We start from the raw sequence: 17309 nt of genomic DNA on the forward strand, positions 1-17309 counted from the left end.
TTGACGTGGTGATTTCATAATTCTTTAATTTGAATTGATCAACTAAATAAATTACACAAGGTATAACATCATCAAAACCTTAAAAAGTATCAAAACCCAGCTTGAATAAATGAGTTAGAGAGAAAATTATCTAATTTCTGAGATATAGATGCCGTAGTGTTTGTTTTTGCTTGTACAAAAGATTACATGCACACACGTTCTTGATAAAGATTATTCTCACATTTTTGCCTTATGTAATGATAAAGAATGGCTCATTGAGGGGCCTGTTTATCAAAATTCTAGCCAACTATAATATCATTAAAAAAAATATTGTACAATCGAAATAGATTTTCCAAGAAACCACGCCATCTCTCACTACTCACCCTTTCAGCAGAAGTTTCTCCCAATATTATAATATATTGCTATGTTTCTATAGTCTTCTGCTCACATCCCAATAATTTTACTGCAATCAAGGTAACTTACACCTCCGAAGAGAGTGAATTTGACCAGCTTTTCTATGAAGACTGCAGTATCTTCTTATAATCATTGAAGCTGCCATGGAATGGTGAAATCTTGCCTTTTGATACCACCCATAGTTCATCTACACTACCAGATATTAGGTGCTCGTCGTGGCTAACCTGGAATCAAGGAAAACACATACAAGTTAAGCGTCTTATTTATGTTCCATAAATTGGGCTGTCATGAATGGGAATCATGAAAAGCCAGAGGTAATATACCATGAGTATGCCTCCTTGGAACAAAGCAAGGCCCTGAATTAGTGCCTCCACAGCATCCAAATCCTATACATTGCATGAAGAAAACGAATCCCCAGTCAGTTTGTTGACATTTTCATTTGAGACAAAAGTTGGAATCAAGAATATTTCTTTTATTGTTTCGCCAGAAATACAGATCAAATCAATCAGATCTTACATATTACATCAGAGTTACAAATCAGAAGGAAATAGTGCAAAATGTGCTCTTTGGTGAGGTGTAATAAATCCATTGGAATGTTACTTGTTGAAAAAAAAAAGGCCATTGGTATGTTAGAAATTATTGATCATTTTCCGTATATGAAACGAGATTTGTAGCCAGCTTGTAGCCATGAAAAAGTCCTCAAATAGTTAAGTTCACACAAAATAAAGCAGAAAAAATCTTGCAAATTTTATTCCCTAAAGCATCAATCTCCATTTGCTGCAAAATCCTAGAGTGGAACTTTTAAAATCCTAGAGCGGAACTTTTAGGACTTGCTTTTAAATGAATTTTTTTTTTTTTTTTCCCTGCTTCTAAAATGAAGTTTTCCCCTCAAGAAAACGTATCAATAAAATTCAATTTATATCAGAGAAAAACGACAAAGGTTTCAATTTATATCAACCATTTCATCATGTCTAAGTACATGTTTTGTGATAAATAAGAAAAACAACATATCCAAAACACCCACTACGCCAGAGAGAGAGAGAGAGAGAGAATGTGATCATAACATTGTGCTCCCAAAATGGAATGATAAAATTCTTGACTGTTTCAAAGTAAGTTAAAAAAGAAGCATAACTGGACAAAATGGAGTCTACATTGAGAATCCCATGGGTATACCAGTCTATCGCAACATTAGGCATAACAAGCAAAACTTGATCATGAGATGATCCAGACCGCAAATTAAGACTCATGGAATAGTGGACTAGTCTAGATCTTAAGGATGTAGTTTCAAAGGATGGGAATACTGCTTATTGCCTTTAGATTTTGGCCAAAACGAAACGCCCTAGATATAAGTACAGAAGGGTGATGAATTGGGACCCCACATTGTCTAGGAGGGAGATTTACTTCAGTCGTAACCATGACTAATCATTATGGTAAAGCTTGCACAATGATATACAAAATGATGTATAAAAAAAATAATTAAAAAGATCTTACAATGAATTGCATCATTGTAAGATATTTTTAATTAATTCCCCCAACGAAAAGAAAAAAGATTACAAGGATAGCAATATTAATAATAAAAAATTAGAAAATTTCAACAAGAAGCAACTTTCATTTCTAGGAAAAAGCAATGGGCTGAAAAATTCAAATATCAATAACAACTACATGTGACATCAATTAAATAACAACCCCTGCCCAAAAAAATAATCAAGTCAAGAGAAAAAGCTGAAAACTTACTAGATGATTGGACGGCTCATCAAGCAATATTATGTGAGGTTTCTTAAATGTTATCTTCGCGAATGCAACCCTGCTTTTCTGACCACCTAATATTTCATTCGGTGCAATTAGAGAGGTTAGTATTTCAAGAGCCTATTGGAAATAAAGAGTTTAGTATTTAGAAAGAAAGAGCTATTAGAAATAAAGAGTTAGTATGTGCAATTAATAGATCATAATTGATAGTGGCTCTCTTTTATGTGATCGATAAGTTACGTAACACCCAATTGAGCTAGAACTCATTAGCACATAATTTAGATTGGCCCTGTGACTAACATCCATAATCAGTATTTAAGTTCACATGTCATTTTGCAACCATGCAACTCAACCAAACAGTTTTTCTTTTTCCTAATAACCAACCAGTATTCAATACTTGAGGTCTATGTCAAGTTCTAGATCTAGAAGAACAATTCAGATCTCTACTAAAGCATCTTTTTCTATTCTTAAACATAAATAGTAAACAAAAGATACCTGACAAAGTGTACATCGGCTGAAGTGCAAGATTTCCAGTTACACCAAAAGAACCCAAATGAGCTCGGAGCTTCTGTTCAGGCACACCCTGCAAGAAGGAACCCTCAAATAAGAATATCGACTTTTAATTGCAATCGTTGCTATTCTGAACAGCAAGATAACCACCAAAATATGTTTTGGTTAAGAACTCTGGAGCATATAAGGGTAGGTCATACTCCACAAATGTCGTTTGGATAGTGAGTTGAGATGAAAGTTAAAAGTTGAATAAAATATTATTATGATATTATTTTTTTAATATTATTATTGTTTTGAGATTTGAAAAAGTTGAATTTTTTTTTATTATATTTTGTGTGAGAATTTGTGAAAATTGTAATAATGAGATGAAATACTTCTTATATCCAAACCGGGCCTAAGTCAAACTCAATGTTAAACTCCGGGGTGGGACTGAATCTAAGAATTTTAACATTGACCTGTAATTAATTGAATAACAGTAATAAGAGAAAATTTACCCCTTTTCTTAATTTCAAGTATCCTGTTAACAATGCCATAGACACTAGAGGAGGAAAGCAATTTGGTATCTCTTTTAGTTAGATTGAATCTTTTGGACGCAAGGTTAAAATCTTTTTTTTTTTTTTTTTTTTTTGATAAGTAAATAAGAATCTTTATTGAGTAGGATGAAACTAGGCAATGCTCAAGTATACAGGAAATATATAAAGTGAGACACCTAATTACATTCTATTAAGCTGAAAAGAAGATAGGAACTCATGGACATTCCTGCACTTCAATACAATAGCAGAAAACCACTGTAAAAGAGAAAATATAAAAGAATTCCAGATTTCCCCCACTGCACGCTCCTTGTTGTTAAAGCATATATCATTCCTTTCCGACCATATACGCCACATTAAGCACGAAGGTATCATTCGCCACACTGCTGCCTGTTGAGCGCTATTATGCTTCTTGTTCCAGCACACTAGTAGTTCCACCACACTCCTAGGCATGACCCAACTCAGCCCGGCTCTATTGAGGATACCATCCCATAACTCTCCAGCCACCTCACAATGTAGAAGCAAATGATCTATCGACTCCCCATTCCTTTTAAACATATAGCAACACTCTGTGACCATCATACCCCGCTTCCTCAAATTGTCAATCGTCAAGATCTTCCCAAGCGCAGTTGTCCAAGTAAAAAACACAACTTTAGACGAGACCTTCTAAATACTCTTCCACGGAAAGAATGTGGACAGTTGGCCTGACAAAGCCTTGTAGAAGGACTTAACTATAAATTTTTTATCCCCATGTGAATCCACAACATACGGTCACCCTCATTTCCTCCTAACTTTGTTGCATACAAGTAACTAAAAATCTTCCTTCTTATCAAGTTGTCAATCCTAAGCATTTCTAGTAAACGTACATTCCAAGTAACCGTCCCATTCGCACGACACAAAACATCTGAAACTGCAGCTTGCTGATTTCCAGCCAAATTAAATGCAGCTGGAAAGGCAATGGAAAGAGGACTCTCACCACTCCAAGTATTGAACCAGAAACGAGTTCTTGCCTCATCCCCAACCTCAAACCTAATATGTTTTTCAAATGTGTTCCACCCCTTTTTAATAAATTTCCACAGACTTACTCCATAAGACCCCTTACCCTCCTTAGAACACCATCCCCCCCCCCCAACTCACTACCATACTTATGGTCAATAACCTCCCTCCAGAACGAATTCCTTTCCATATGATACCTCCACACCCACTTTCTTAGGAGTGTTTTGTTGAAGATGCTCAAGTTTCTCACCCCTAGCCCGCCGTTCGCAATCAGACAGCTCACGTTTTGCCAACTAACAAGGTGAAATTTAATATCCTCCCCCATGCCACCCCACAAGAAAGTTCAAAACTTTTCGATTTGGTTTGTCACTCCCATCAGGATTGCGAAGAGAGAAAGATGGTAAGTGGGTAGGTTGGAAAGAGTGTTTTTGATAAGTGTTATCCTTCCCCCTTTTGATAGGTAGAGTCACTTCCACCCCGATAATTTTTTCTCAATCTTCTCTACCATCCCATTCCAAATACTCTTTGCTTTAAATGACACCCCCAAGGGAAGTCCAAGATATTTCATAGGGAGGGAAGGGATTTTACAACCCAACAACTCTGCAAGAGAGGCAATATTACTTTTTTTATAAGTAAAAAATTGTATTAATAATGATAGGCATAGCCGAAATACACAAGATGGTATATAAGAGATAAGACATATCTAGGTCGCAGCAATAGAAACAAGAAAGTCATGAAAATCAAGACCATTAAAGTCTACAGCTATGGCCCATAGGAATGCTAGTTAACACTCCTTATCTTCAAACATCCGATCATTTCACCCCTACCACAGGCACCACATAATACAGATAGGTACTATATTCCACACAACTTTGATTTGTGGAATACCTACTAGATGTGTCCAGCTGGCCAAAAACTCAACCACTGTGGCGGGCATTATCCAAGCTAACTCGGCCAAAAACATCATTCCACAACGCTCTAGCAATCTCAAAATGTAATAAGAGATGATCCACAGTCTCGCTGGATTTCTTACACATAGCACCAATCTAGTATAATCACCTTGCACTTCCTTAGGTTATCTGTTGTCAAAATCTTATACAAGGAAGCTGTCCAAGTAAGGAATGCCGCTTTGGGAGGCATCTTATTCTGCCAAATCCTTCGCCATGGAAACTGATTTTGGGGCAAGTGTGTGAAGGACTTGTACAAGGATCGAACCGAGAATGTACCTTTACCTGCAGGTACCCACCACAACGTGTACACTCGTTGTCTACTTAGTTTCGCATAATACAATAGGCTAAAAAAGTCCTCGAAGCTGCCAACTTCTCATTCTTGTGCCGCCCTACTGAAGTGATGTTTCATTGGACTTGATCTCTCGATAACACTATGAGATCCACCACAGAAGCTTGATCACATGCAACTCGAAAAAACTGAAGAAAATGAGTCCTTTAGGGCATTATTTCCACACTATATGTCACTCCGAGATTTTATTCTAGAGTCCTTTTGGTATGGCGAATAAAAACCCACCCTCGTCTAATGTGCTTTCAAACTCCCACTACATAAGCCTCACTCACCCCCCTCCCTTTTCAGATTCTCCACACAAGTTGGGCCCCGAGTTTCTCCTTTCCCGAGTTGTGCCCCACGGGGTTGAGGCCCAAACGATTGACCCACCTTGCTAGGCCCGCACAAGCTGCTCTGTCCCACCACGCTGCTGAAGCCTTCCTGGGTCCAATGACTTCCGAACACAAGCCCTTTTTACGCTGCCCATCTGATGTTTCAATTAAGCCAATTTCTTCCTCTCCCAGGCCCACACTAAGCCCACGTCTTTTCAGGCCCACCCTCGATTCTCCTTTATCCTCTACGCACCATATTAGCCAATCTACTTTAAACTGGAGGCCAGCCAACTGTGCCTTCTCGTCCATCAACATACTATGTACGTCCCCCACTACCATGTCAACAGAAGGCCTGCCACCGCCACCATGCCAATGTGCAGTACGAGAAAATTTGCCAGCACCATGTCCGTTGCCCTTTCTTGCAGCGGCTCCTTTCTAAGCTTCCATGCCACTGTCCCCTTTTCTTGTTTCACAAGGTTGCTTCAAAATCAGCGCCTCCCTGTATGAGCATTTTTGCAGTTGAATCACCACAGTCAATGGTCTTTTGTAGGTGTTTCTCCCTTCGTAAATAAACTCCCACAAGGCCTCCCCCTTCCATCTCTATCTATTGCCCTCCTTTTCTTCAGGTATGAAGATAAAGTTTCGCCTACCCCCACCACCGTACATGTCATTACATCCTAATTGTAATGAATGTTTGGAAATACTTGACAGGTCCTGATTGCTAATTAATGTTTGGAAAGTCGAGTCAAAGCCAGCTTCCAAGTATTTTAAGCAAGTTGGATATGGAGAAAGCTTTTGATCATGTAAATTGGGATTTCTTGGTGCACATACTTGGCAGGTACGACTTTGGGGAAAGGTGGTGCCAATGGATGAAGCATTGTATCACTACAGGCAGATTTTTTGTTTTGGTGAATGGCACTCCTAAAGACTTCTTTAAAAGTTCTCGGAGATTGAGGCAATCAGACCCTTTATCACCTCCTCTCTTCATCTTAGTAATGGATGTCTTAAGTAGAATGTTGAATGGAATGGTGGATGGGGGTTTCATCTCGGACTTCTCAGTAGGTGGCTTCACTCATGGTAATCTCTCAATTTCTCATCTTCTCTTCGCTAACGAGACGCTGATTTTTTGTGAGCCAAATCCTGATCAAATTCGCTCCCTAAGAGCTCTCTTGCTTTGTTTTGAAGTCGTCTCTGGTCTCAAGGTCAATCTTGCAAAATCTGAAATTGTACAAGTTGGTGCGGTTGATAATCTAAGCGAATTGGCTGATTTTCTGGGTTGCATGGTGTCATCCTTGCCTATGAAGTATCTTGGTCTCCCTCTAAGGACCCCTCATAAATCCAAGGCAATGTGGGATGGGATTGTCAAGAAAATCGAGCACAAACTAGCGGGTTGGAAGTGTCTTTATCTATACAAACGTGGTAGAGTCACTCTTATTAAGAGCACACTCTAATCTACCCACATATTTTCTCTCCTTATTCCCCTTGCTTGCAGGTGTGGCACATAGATTGGAGAAGACCTTTCACGATTTCCTATGGGGCAATTTGGAGGACACGAAAAAATTCCATTTGATTTAAGTGGGAAAAGGTATGTACACCTTTGCCTAACGGTGGATTGGGGCTTCACAACTTGAGAACTTTCAACAAGGCTCTATTAGGTAAATGGTTATGGCAGTATCACAGGGAAAGAGACATCCTTTAGAGGGAAATTATTGACGTTAAGTATGAAAGCATGCGGGGAGGTTGGTGCTCCAATGAAGTAGGAGGGATCTATGGCGTGGGTTTGTGGAAATTTATACGCAATGGCTGGGCAGATTTTCTTGCTAATTGTAGGTTTGCAGTGGGTAGAGGCACTCAAGTCAGTTTCTGGCACGACACTTGGTGTGGCGAGGTTGCTCTGAAGATCACTTTTCCCTCTCTTTTCAAGATTGCATTCGATAAGGAAGCTACAGTTGCTAACAATCTGAACATCTCCTCCAATTTCACCCATTGGTCAGTGAGATTCACTAGAGTGGCATAGGATTGGGAGCTAGGAGAGCTCCTCCAATTTTTACAGCGCGTTACATGCGCTGGATCTATAGGATCATTTGCTTTGGTCAGCCTCAAGGAACAAGAGCTTCTCAGTGCGTTCCTTTTACAAGGTACTATCGACACACCCCTCCAATGCATTCCCCTGGAAATGCATATAAGGTTCCCTTAAAAGTGGATTTTTTTGTTTGGCTAGCATCCCACGAGAGTATTCTGACTATCGATAAGCTAAGAAGGCGCGGCCTCTACCTAACAGACAGGTGCTTCATGTGCAAACACTACAGTGAGTCAACAGATCATCTACTCCTTCATTGTGAAGTAGTTAAGGTTTTATGGGATGACATCTTCACAAGGCTAGGTATGCCATGGGTAATGCCTAGAAGGGTGATAGAGCTATTGGCGTGTTGGAGAGGAATCCGGGGTAAGGGGCAAATCACGATTACTTAGAAGATGGTGCCTCTTTGTCTAATGTGGTGCACTTGGAACGAAAAGAATAGTCGCTGTTTTAAGGAGAAAGAGCGTTCACCGGAAGGGTTTAGGGACTTTTTTTTATCATACTTTATTACTTTGGGCTTCTTCTATTGCACTGAATGGCACTTCTTTCAATGATCTCTACGCTGCTATTCGCAGCCCTTAGCTTGTATCTAGGCTCTTTTGTATACCCCCTGTGTACTCGGGCCTTGCATATTTTCATGATTTAATATATCTCTTTTTACTTGTCAAAAAAAAGATGTCAAGATGTAAATCTTTCCTTACCCAAAAGTGGATTCGAACTCATCCAGGAAGGGGAGAAAAAAAAGAGTACATGGAGAACTTACCGGATAGCAACGCATCATATACAAAAGGGGATTTGAAGATAAGTCAAGCCCATCAACATGGTGCTGACTAAAAACAGCAATTCGGACCTGTGGACAACAACAAAAGTCCTATCAGATAAAAGCAGATAAACCCAACTGCAATCTTGCAATTAGTTGAGGAGATGAACAATAGGCATTCTGTGTTCTTACAAAGAAGGTAATATAGATGAAAAGAATGCAGTTACATGTTTGAAACCTTTTACATGTTGTTTGTGATCTGAAATTAGTAAAATGTAAGATTGTTCTTTAATACTGGTCATACAAAGACAACGATGCAAGGTACCTTAGCAGAACGGAAAACAGTCCCTGAGCTTGGTTGTAGTTCCCCTGCAATTAGTTTGAGTATAGTTGATTTGCCAATGCCATTGGGGCCAACCACTGCAAAACGAATTGAAAAAGGAAATACCGAATGTGAAATGAGGAATAACAATATACCAGATTAAAGAGTGCTTAGCAATGCTCTGAAGGGGCTTATTTCTTATACAATTACGAGTAATGCTTATATTTGCCTTTTTTTTTTAAAAAGTTATATTTGCTGTTATAAGAGTTGTCCCAAAAATTCAAAAAGAGTAACAGAGAAACAATGGAATGGAATTTCTGTTTTCCACCAGAAATACAGAAGATTTTATGCATTAAGGTATAAACCAAAAAGGCAGGTATCTATGAGATAAAGGGTAAGAACACAAGCATTCTTTGGGACGAACATACTTACTTGCAACACGACTGTCTAAATCAATTCCAAAATTCAAATTATGAAACAATAAGGGCCCCCCAGGATAGCCAAATGATGCATCGCTGCAATCACATTTAAGAAACATCAAAACAATTCAAAAAGCACATTATCTAACGGAGAGAGACCCCCTAGAGTTCGGTCAGGGTTTAGAATGAGAGAGAAATAGACATATGAAGTGGGCTCCATAGCATTGTTAGGCATTTAATGCTGCCCGAGAAATTCACTCGGGCAACTATAAATGTTCTGGAGTCCATTTCATGTGTCTTTATCTCTCTTACTCTAGGCCCTACAGTACATTGTGTGCAGAGGCAAAAATCATAATAATAATACCAACTCTCTACATAATTAGAAGTTAGTTAAGAGTATTCAGTAATCAGTATTCAGCAGCGAATATCTACACTTCAATAATATTAAAGCATAGGATTTCAAATAATAAGAGTGGACTATAACCCATAAAGTTTTGAAAAAATCTCTTTTGCTAATTGAGCTCAGCAGACCTGAAACTTATCACAGGGGGACCTGGTCTGTCATCTGGAGTTGGGAACTCAAATTTGTAGCTGCAAAAAAATATGTCAAATAAGTTTAACTATATATAGGTAAAAAGTAACCATAGAGCAAACTTTTTTTTTTATAAGTAAACCATAGAGCAAACTCATGGAAAGTATTAATTCTGCCATTGTAATTTAACCATAAAAGAAAATCTGTGCATACTCGGGGTCATTGACAATTTCATCCATGTGACCCAACCGATCCAATGCCTGAAGAAAGCAACAGGAAATGCATATTCGTATGAGTTCTCTTCAGACACAAGATGCAAATAACCAAGCTATAGTTTAAAGGACATAAGAAAAAACTTGTCACACTAATTTCGAAATTGTTTTAACTGATATACACCAGGCCAAACAAAATGCATCAAGGATTCACAGCTGTCATAAGTCTCCAGCATTTGATTTAAAGACAAAAAAAAATAATAAACAATAAGTACCTTGATTCTAGACTGAACAAGAGATGCCCTCTTTGCATTGTAGCGGAACTTATCAATAAATGCCTGCAATAGCAAAGAAAAAATATTTGCATGCAAATACAAGTTAATATGGTTTGGAAACGCCTTGGGGGAGAGAGAGAGAGAGAGAGAGAGAGAGAGAGAGAGAGAGAGAGAGAGAGATGCAATGGATTCTAACAATATAACTAAAATGACAGTGAACACATTAGCCCACAAACATAAACTCATACATTAATATCGTTATAGAGAAAAAAACACCTGCATATGAGCTCTGGAACGTTCATTTGCCTCAATTGCTTTCTGTTGGTTCTTAAGCTGTTCCTCTCGCGTCCTCTCAAATATATCATAATTCCCCTTGTACCCAGTCAGTTTTTGCCCATGTAAATGAAGAATGTCTGTGACTACCTGAGAATGTAGTGAAGTTGAAAAGACACCTCAAACAATGTTTTGACATGTCACAGGAAAGTAACCAGATTAATTAGTAATTCTAATTTTTTCAATTACTACAGCAAGGTGTGATGGGTACTACCGTGTTCAAGAACTCTCTCGCATGAGAAACAACTATAACTGTCTTTGGCCATTTCACCAGGTAGGATTCCAGCCATAGGACCGCATGAAGATCGAGATGGTTCTGAATTTCAATGATTAAATACAAGTAAAAAAGTATGTACCAAATCCTATAGAGCAGGATGAAAAATCTGGAAGGGAAAACATAAAACAGAACGCACTGTGGGTTCATCAAGTAGCAGCAAATCGGGCTCTACAAACAATGCACGAGCAAGAGCTATTCTCATTCGCCATCCTCCAGAAAACGTTTTAGTGGCCTTCTTCTGCATATCTGAAGAGAAACTCAGGCCCTGAAAATAGTCAAAATTAGAACAATAATACCTCATAAAAGAGCTGATAATGTGATATTAAAGCTAAAAAGAGGTTGTAGTAAATAAACTTTGTATAAGAGGAAAATTTGTGAATCAACACACACCAGAAATGGACACCGTGACATTAATACAGATAATGTGATATTAAAGCTAAAAAGTATTATTGTTTTCTTTTACCAGTCTCCCAATTGTATATTAATCAAGTTTCATTCACCACAAATAAGCAACAACCACTTGGTGCGCCCCGCCCCACCCCACCCTCTCTCTCATGAAAACATACACGTAAAACACCACATCCCACTTATTTTTCTTATCCATCATCAACCCATACAGTAAACCAACTTTATTAATTTGGTTTCAGTGCTCAATCCTCTGATTAAGTTAAGGTAAAGCTGAATTTAGTTCTGATTTGCAGCTCCAACACTTTATATACCTGTTCAAGCTAAATTTAAGCTATATACCTGTTCAAGCTAAATTTAAGCAAGCATATTTAAAAAGCCACCAATAACACAAAAGAGTTATGAACTGACCGCAAGAATAGAGGCAGCACGTGACTCTGCAGAATCAGCATCAATTAAGTCAAGCCTTTTGTATATCTCCTCAAGCCTTTGTGAGATGGCATCTTTGTCAATCACCTTATCCAGATCCCCATTTTCCTTTACAGTTGCATCTTCAAAGTCCAACTCTCTCTTCAGGAAAACCACAAAAATTGTCAGCAGGGTCCACTAAAAAACATAAACCTCAACACAAGCGGAACAACAAAGAGGAGGCAGTTAGAAAGCTAAATCTCAGAACTTATGCAGTTCTCAAGATGAAACAGCATGTATTCAACCTGTTGGGCAAGCAGACTAGCTTCTTCTTCTATAAGCTGGGTTCTCTCAACATCAGAGTTAAGAACACACTGCAATGCTGTAGTATCATCACCAACCACTTCTTGCTCAACATGCAGTATCTGACAGTTGTTAGGAATACCATCAATGGCATGCAGAGCCATGTGCCTAAGGAAGGTTGTTTTCCCTGTACCATTTCTTCCTACAAGGCCTACATCCAAATCGCAGTGTGTAAAAGCACAGATAAAAGCTATATATATAGATTGAATAGGTTGAGTTTGAAGATTTTGGAATGCCTCAAAATCTTTTTTTTTTTATGATAAGCAAATTTGTCTAAAAATATTGAAGTGGATTATAAGGTGCATGTTCTCACGTGAATTTCATCTTTTTAAGGAATCCATGTGATGATAAATCTGATAATAAGGGTTTAATTCAAAGCTAAATTATATGGGAAGGGAAACCAAACGTAAACACACAATTCAATCACAAATTCACAAGCTTCAGGTTTAAGCCTAAATTCATATCCCTACAGAAACTTCACCAATTGGATGAGTAGGCACAGGGCAGGAGGTGTGTCACAGAGAACACAAATCACTTAAATGGGACTCATCATTATTGTGGATTCGATGGTAGCAAGAGACAAAAAGGAAATCACCAACTCAAACAAACATTTTATACAATTCTCTACACATGATGTCAAGTGTCAACTAGCAGAATGAAAAAGTTATCAACAATGTAGATGCTAGAATAAATTTTAGTTTAAACACTCCACTGAAAATATGCATACTTTTTTATTCTTCTTACACAATTTCAGTTTCCTTCTCTCTTATTGGGACACTAATGCCTCGTTTGTTTTCGCAGATGAGATGAAATGAGTTGAGATTAAAGTTAAAAAGTTGAATAAAGTATTGTTAGAATATATTTTTTAATATTATTTTTGTTTTGAGATTTGAAAAAGTTGAATTGTTTATTTTATTTATATTGGAAGTTGGGAAAGTTGTAATGATGGGATGAGATGAAATGTTTTCTGAAAACAAACAAGACCTTAGTGAGTAACAGAAAGAGAACTCACCATAGTGCCTTCCAAATGATAGTGTGACTGAACCATCCACAATGAGATCGCGACCACCCACAGAGATATCAAAGTTCTCCAAATGGATATCCTTGATGGTTGGTCCACCACCTCTATCATGATTTACACATATAACAGGCATCCCTGCTCTTGTTGCTTCCATCTCTGCCAAATGCATTTGGAATTGTACCTGGATAATTAGGAGATAATACTCAGAACAAGAGAAAAACTAAATACCCAATTTGTTGGTCAATGTATGTCATCACCGAATAGGCTCGGATCAATCACAGCCTCGATCTAAAAATATCAGCACTCAGCAAGGCTAAATGATGAGGAAAAAATACAGCCTTTACGACACCAAACTCATGCATTGCCAATAAGAGCTGCAGCCAGGCATACTAGATCAAAAAAACCTCTTATTATAATAATTTCACCTCTCTTTGACGTTCCTCCTTCCGCTTGTCTCTTGCTTGCTTCGCTCGCTCACGTTCAGATAGCACAGGACCATCCATCACCTCAGGTTTCTTCTTCGGGACTTCCTCCTCATCCATTCCCTCATTCATTCTGAATGGAGTTGCCAGGCTCCGCACAGTTGGTTTAGCTTTAACCAACCCATGCTTTCCAAACTTTTCAGACAAAGTGCTGCAAACCTATCATAGACTTCCACAGACATTACAATAAGGCAAAGAAAAACATAGAGCTTGTTTCATGGCCTCGGCAAAGCAATTGTGCCAACAAATTAGATTTTAATGGAAGTTTTAAAAAAAAACAGAGACTGAGAAATAAATTAGAATCCAAAATTTTTAACTTATCTAACAACATAGAGCCTGAAATCTCAAATCTTCATGAGTAACCAAACGGGCGCCAAAAGCGGAAAGAAAAACAATGCTTTAGCTGCGCAAACAATGTGAAATCCAGTATTCACAAACCCTAAGAGTTTCTTGTATCTTAATGCACTTTCCGAGCAACCAAACGGGGACGATAGCCAACAGCTTCAAGAGAAAAAAAAAAAAAAAACTCTCACCGATCGACACTCGGTGAAGTCGGTGACGCATTCGGCGCTGACGAGGATCTCTCCGATGGCGTCGAAGGCGCCCTCACCATCAACGCCAAAATCGAAGTCTTCGTCGGCGAGGACGTTGATGATGTAGTCGATGATTGGCTCATCCACGTCCTGGGCCCTCCGGCCCAATACCTCGTGCACCACTGAGCTCGCGACTTCCGTCATTGGCTCGACCTCCCAGATGACGGTTCTGATAGATAGATATATGAATATATATAGGGGGATTTCTTTCTTTAATGGCAGAGTTTCGGAGCAACGAGAAAGCTCGGCTTTTGCTATATGCGAGATTCTCTCTCTAGCCCTAGGTGGAGACAGACAGGGGGTGCGAAACGACGACGTTCGATCAAAGGGGACTGTTTGTTTGCTGTGTTACACAATCTCCCTCCCTATCTCTTGTTAAATTTCTCTGATATACGCATCCCGCGCACAGAGTATTACTGCAAGGTGTGAAATTATTGAAAAAAAATTATATTCTCAAGTCGCATTACAATCTTATAGAATATATATAATAAAAGATTTATTATGCATCGATTATTATTTACTCTCACACCTCATACACATATTTTTTTCATATGACATGGAGATATTTTTTATAGGGTATAAAAATATTTTTTATAAGGTGTGGAGTGATAAACAGTAACTGATGAGAATAATTTTTCATATAATACAATTTTTGTCGTTTGGATTCGAAATGAGTTGAGATGAGTAGTGAATAGTAATTAGATGAGTTATGAATAATAGTGAGATTTGTGAGTTAAAGTTGTTGAATAGTAGTGAATAGTTGTGAATGAATTAAGATGAACTGTGAATACAAACGAGGAGTTTGATTTGAAAGATAAATTTTAAAATTTAAACTATATAAATAAAATTTTATTATTTAAATAATATACTCTACAATATAATAATTTTATTATTTTGGTCCTTTGGAGATGCCTTTTATAGTGATTTGGTTTATATTATGAGTGGAGGCATCAATTTGTGTACCGTTTGGGATCTCGACATTTCCTACGCCCATGTGTGTGTTTAGCAAACGTGCAGTCTCAGGTCAAAACCACAGTTCTTGTTCTTGTAAGGCAAAATGCAAGGGATAAGTTTATTTATTGATACGAAAATGTGTTATTCGAATTATCATTATCCCTTGTAGCAGTTGTGTATCTTTCTTCCGTATTAGTTCATGATTTATATGGAAATTCAACACAAGCACGTATGAACCATCGTTGCAATTTCTTTTTCTTTACACGGAAAGTTTAAGAAAAAACAAAGCGATTAACCCTATAGTTACCCCCTTTGTAAGTTTCATTACAAAAACAATTTGCAAGCTCGGCGCAGTCATAAAATAATGATAATTTTAGAATTCACATGAAATAATAAATGGTTTAAATATAAAGATATTTCATAAAAATTTATTTATAAATTAACGTGATTTAATGTGGTATGTCATATTATAAATTTACATCTATTGTAAAGTAGATCAAATATATTACTTGAATCCACTTTAATTTGTAAATTTATTTTTATAAAATATCTTTGTCTACGTTGCATTTCTAAAAAAATGAACTTTTTAATTTGTCACAATTTTTTAAATATAATGCATGAGACTTGCATACTTTAGAACTATATATAACATAAAAAAGTATATATATACAACTACCATGTGTCTCCGTTGTAGCATTGCATCCGACGTAGCAAAAATTAAAAACAGTGTCGTTTCGTAACAATACTACAGCTCTAAGATAGAAGGGCATCTTGTCTCCCCATTTCGCCCCACATTTTGTCTCTCTCTCTTTCTTTCATCTTCTTCTTCTCCCTTCTGTCACGATTACCCTTCATCTTAGAGAAAGCCACATCCACCCATGAGCTCTTGTCACTTTCATCACTCTATCTCACAAAAACAACCACAAACACCATCGAACCTACAATGGGTCTCTTCTCGTCGTCGTATCCACAAAACTATAGAGCTACACCCACAAATTGATGAAGCCCTTTTTTTTTTCCTTCTCCACCCATATCTGAAATCCCCTTCCCACAAAGCCCCAACAACTTGTTCAATACAAAAGCTACTCATTGACAAAACTTTTAAAATGAAATCTGATCAATGTCTGAAGAAATTCACGATAATGTTTGGTGGACTGGGTCTTCAACCGAATCATTGTGGTTTTGCTCTCTGATTTCGCTATACAGTAGGGTGCATCACAAAATCTATTTTTTGTAAGATATGAAGTGGAATGAACGACAGCGACCAAAGACGCATGACGACGACCAAAGACGAATTGTTAGGGACCTCGGTCAAGTCCCTATATACTATGATCTTCACGCTTATGATTTCTTTGAGATGACCAAAAGCCCATTCCTCTTTTGTTTGATTCTCGAATAATGATCACAAAGATGACATCTTTGGTATGGTGATGTTAGGTGTTTAGGCTTGAATTGGTGTATGGAATGGTAGAAAAGATGATGAAGTGTATGGCTTCAATGGTGGAAAGGGGTGCACAACAATGGGTGAAACTAGGGTTGGCGCCACTTTGGGGTTTGACTTGTTTGATTGATTGAGAGATTTTAGGAATTGCATATGGTCAACTATGGGAGTGGATTGGGTCAACTAGGGTTCTTAAATTATAGGAACTACAATTTGGAAAGGGAAGTGGGCGGCTAGATCAAATCCCAATATGACAAGTGATTGCCAAAAATGGGTTTGAAGATGGCAAGGGTCTTGTGTTCGGCTAGGGCAAAAGATGATAAGGCAAACAATTTATGGAAAGTGACAAATACTAGGGTTGATCGAAATATGGATTGGAAGAGCAAATGGATAAACAACACTAAAAACACAAAGATGAACACTCAATAACAAAAGCAAAATACTTAGGAACTTGAATGAACAAATGAACAAAGATTGATAATTCAACAATTGATTAACGGATTGCACAAGAGTTGAATAAACCTCATATATTGATAAAAAGATAATAACAATAATAATACAACTTGAATTCACGATTGCACTAAGTTTCAAGAACAAAATAAATGAATTACACATATTCAAAAAATTGCAAGGTGTGATTCTCTCTT

General features: G+C 37.8%; 1 protein-coding gene across 1 annotated transcript; it reads right to left on the reverse strand.

The window, feature by feature from the left end:
- Positions 1–145: 145 nt before the first annotated feature.
- On the reverse strand, positions 146–14517 carry LOC109002067 (ABC transporter F family member 3). Its single transcript, XM_035686954.1, has 18 exons — positions 14208–14517; positions 13618–13833; positions 13184–13373; positions 12114–12322; positions 11812–11970; positions 11132–11260; positions 10933–11034; positions 10662–10808; positions 10386–10448; positions 10112–10158; positions 9898–9957; positions 9380–9462; positions 8951–9045; positions 8629–8715; positions 2635–2722; positions 2128–2213; positions 717–779; positions 146–617 (listed from the first exon to the last, which is right to left on the reverse strand). Exons 1-18 carry the CDS (start codon positions 14409–14411, stop codon positions 495–497), a joined length of 2151 nt encoding a protein of 716 aa, XP_035542847.1. The 5' UTR covers positions 14412–14517; the 3' UTR covers positions 146–494.
- Between the last annotated feature and the right edge of the window lie 2792 nt (positions 14518–17309).

This window comes from Juglans regia, chromosome 2 (genome assembly GCF_001411555.2).
Source record: "Juglans regia cultivar Chandler chromosome 2, Walnut 2.0, whole genome shotgun sequence".
NCBI classification, from domain to species: Eukaryota; Viridiplantae; Streptophyta; class Magnoliopsida; order Fagales; family Juglandaceae; genus Juglans; species Juglans regia.

Excerpts from the sequence above, each read along its gene's own strand:
- LOC109002067 (XM_035686954.1), bottom strand. The coding sequence starts at position 14,411 with ATGACGGAAGTCGCGAGCTCAGTGGTGCACGAGGTATTGGGCCGGAGG. Across the intron at positions 9,958-10,111 it reads GAAATTGTCAATGACCCCGA|CTACAAATTTGAGTTCCCAA; the intron begins GTATGCACAGAT and ends ATTTTTTTGCAG. Across the intron at positions 618-716 it reads TCCAAGGAGGCATACTCATG|GTTAGCCACGACGAGCACCT; the intron begins GTATATTACCTC and ends CCTTGATTCCAG.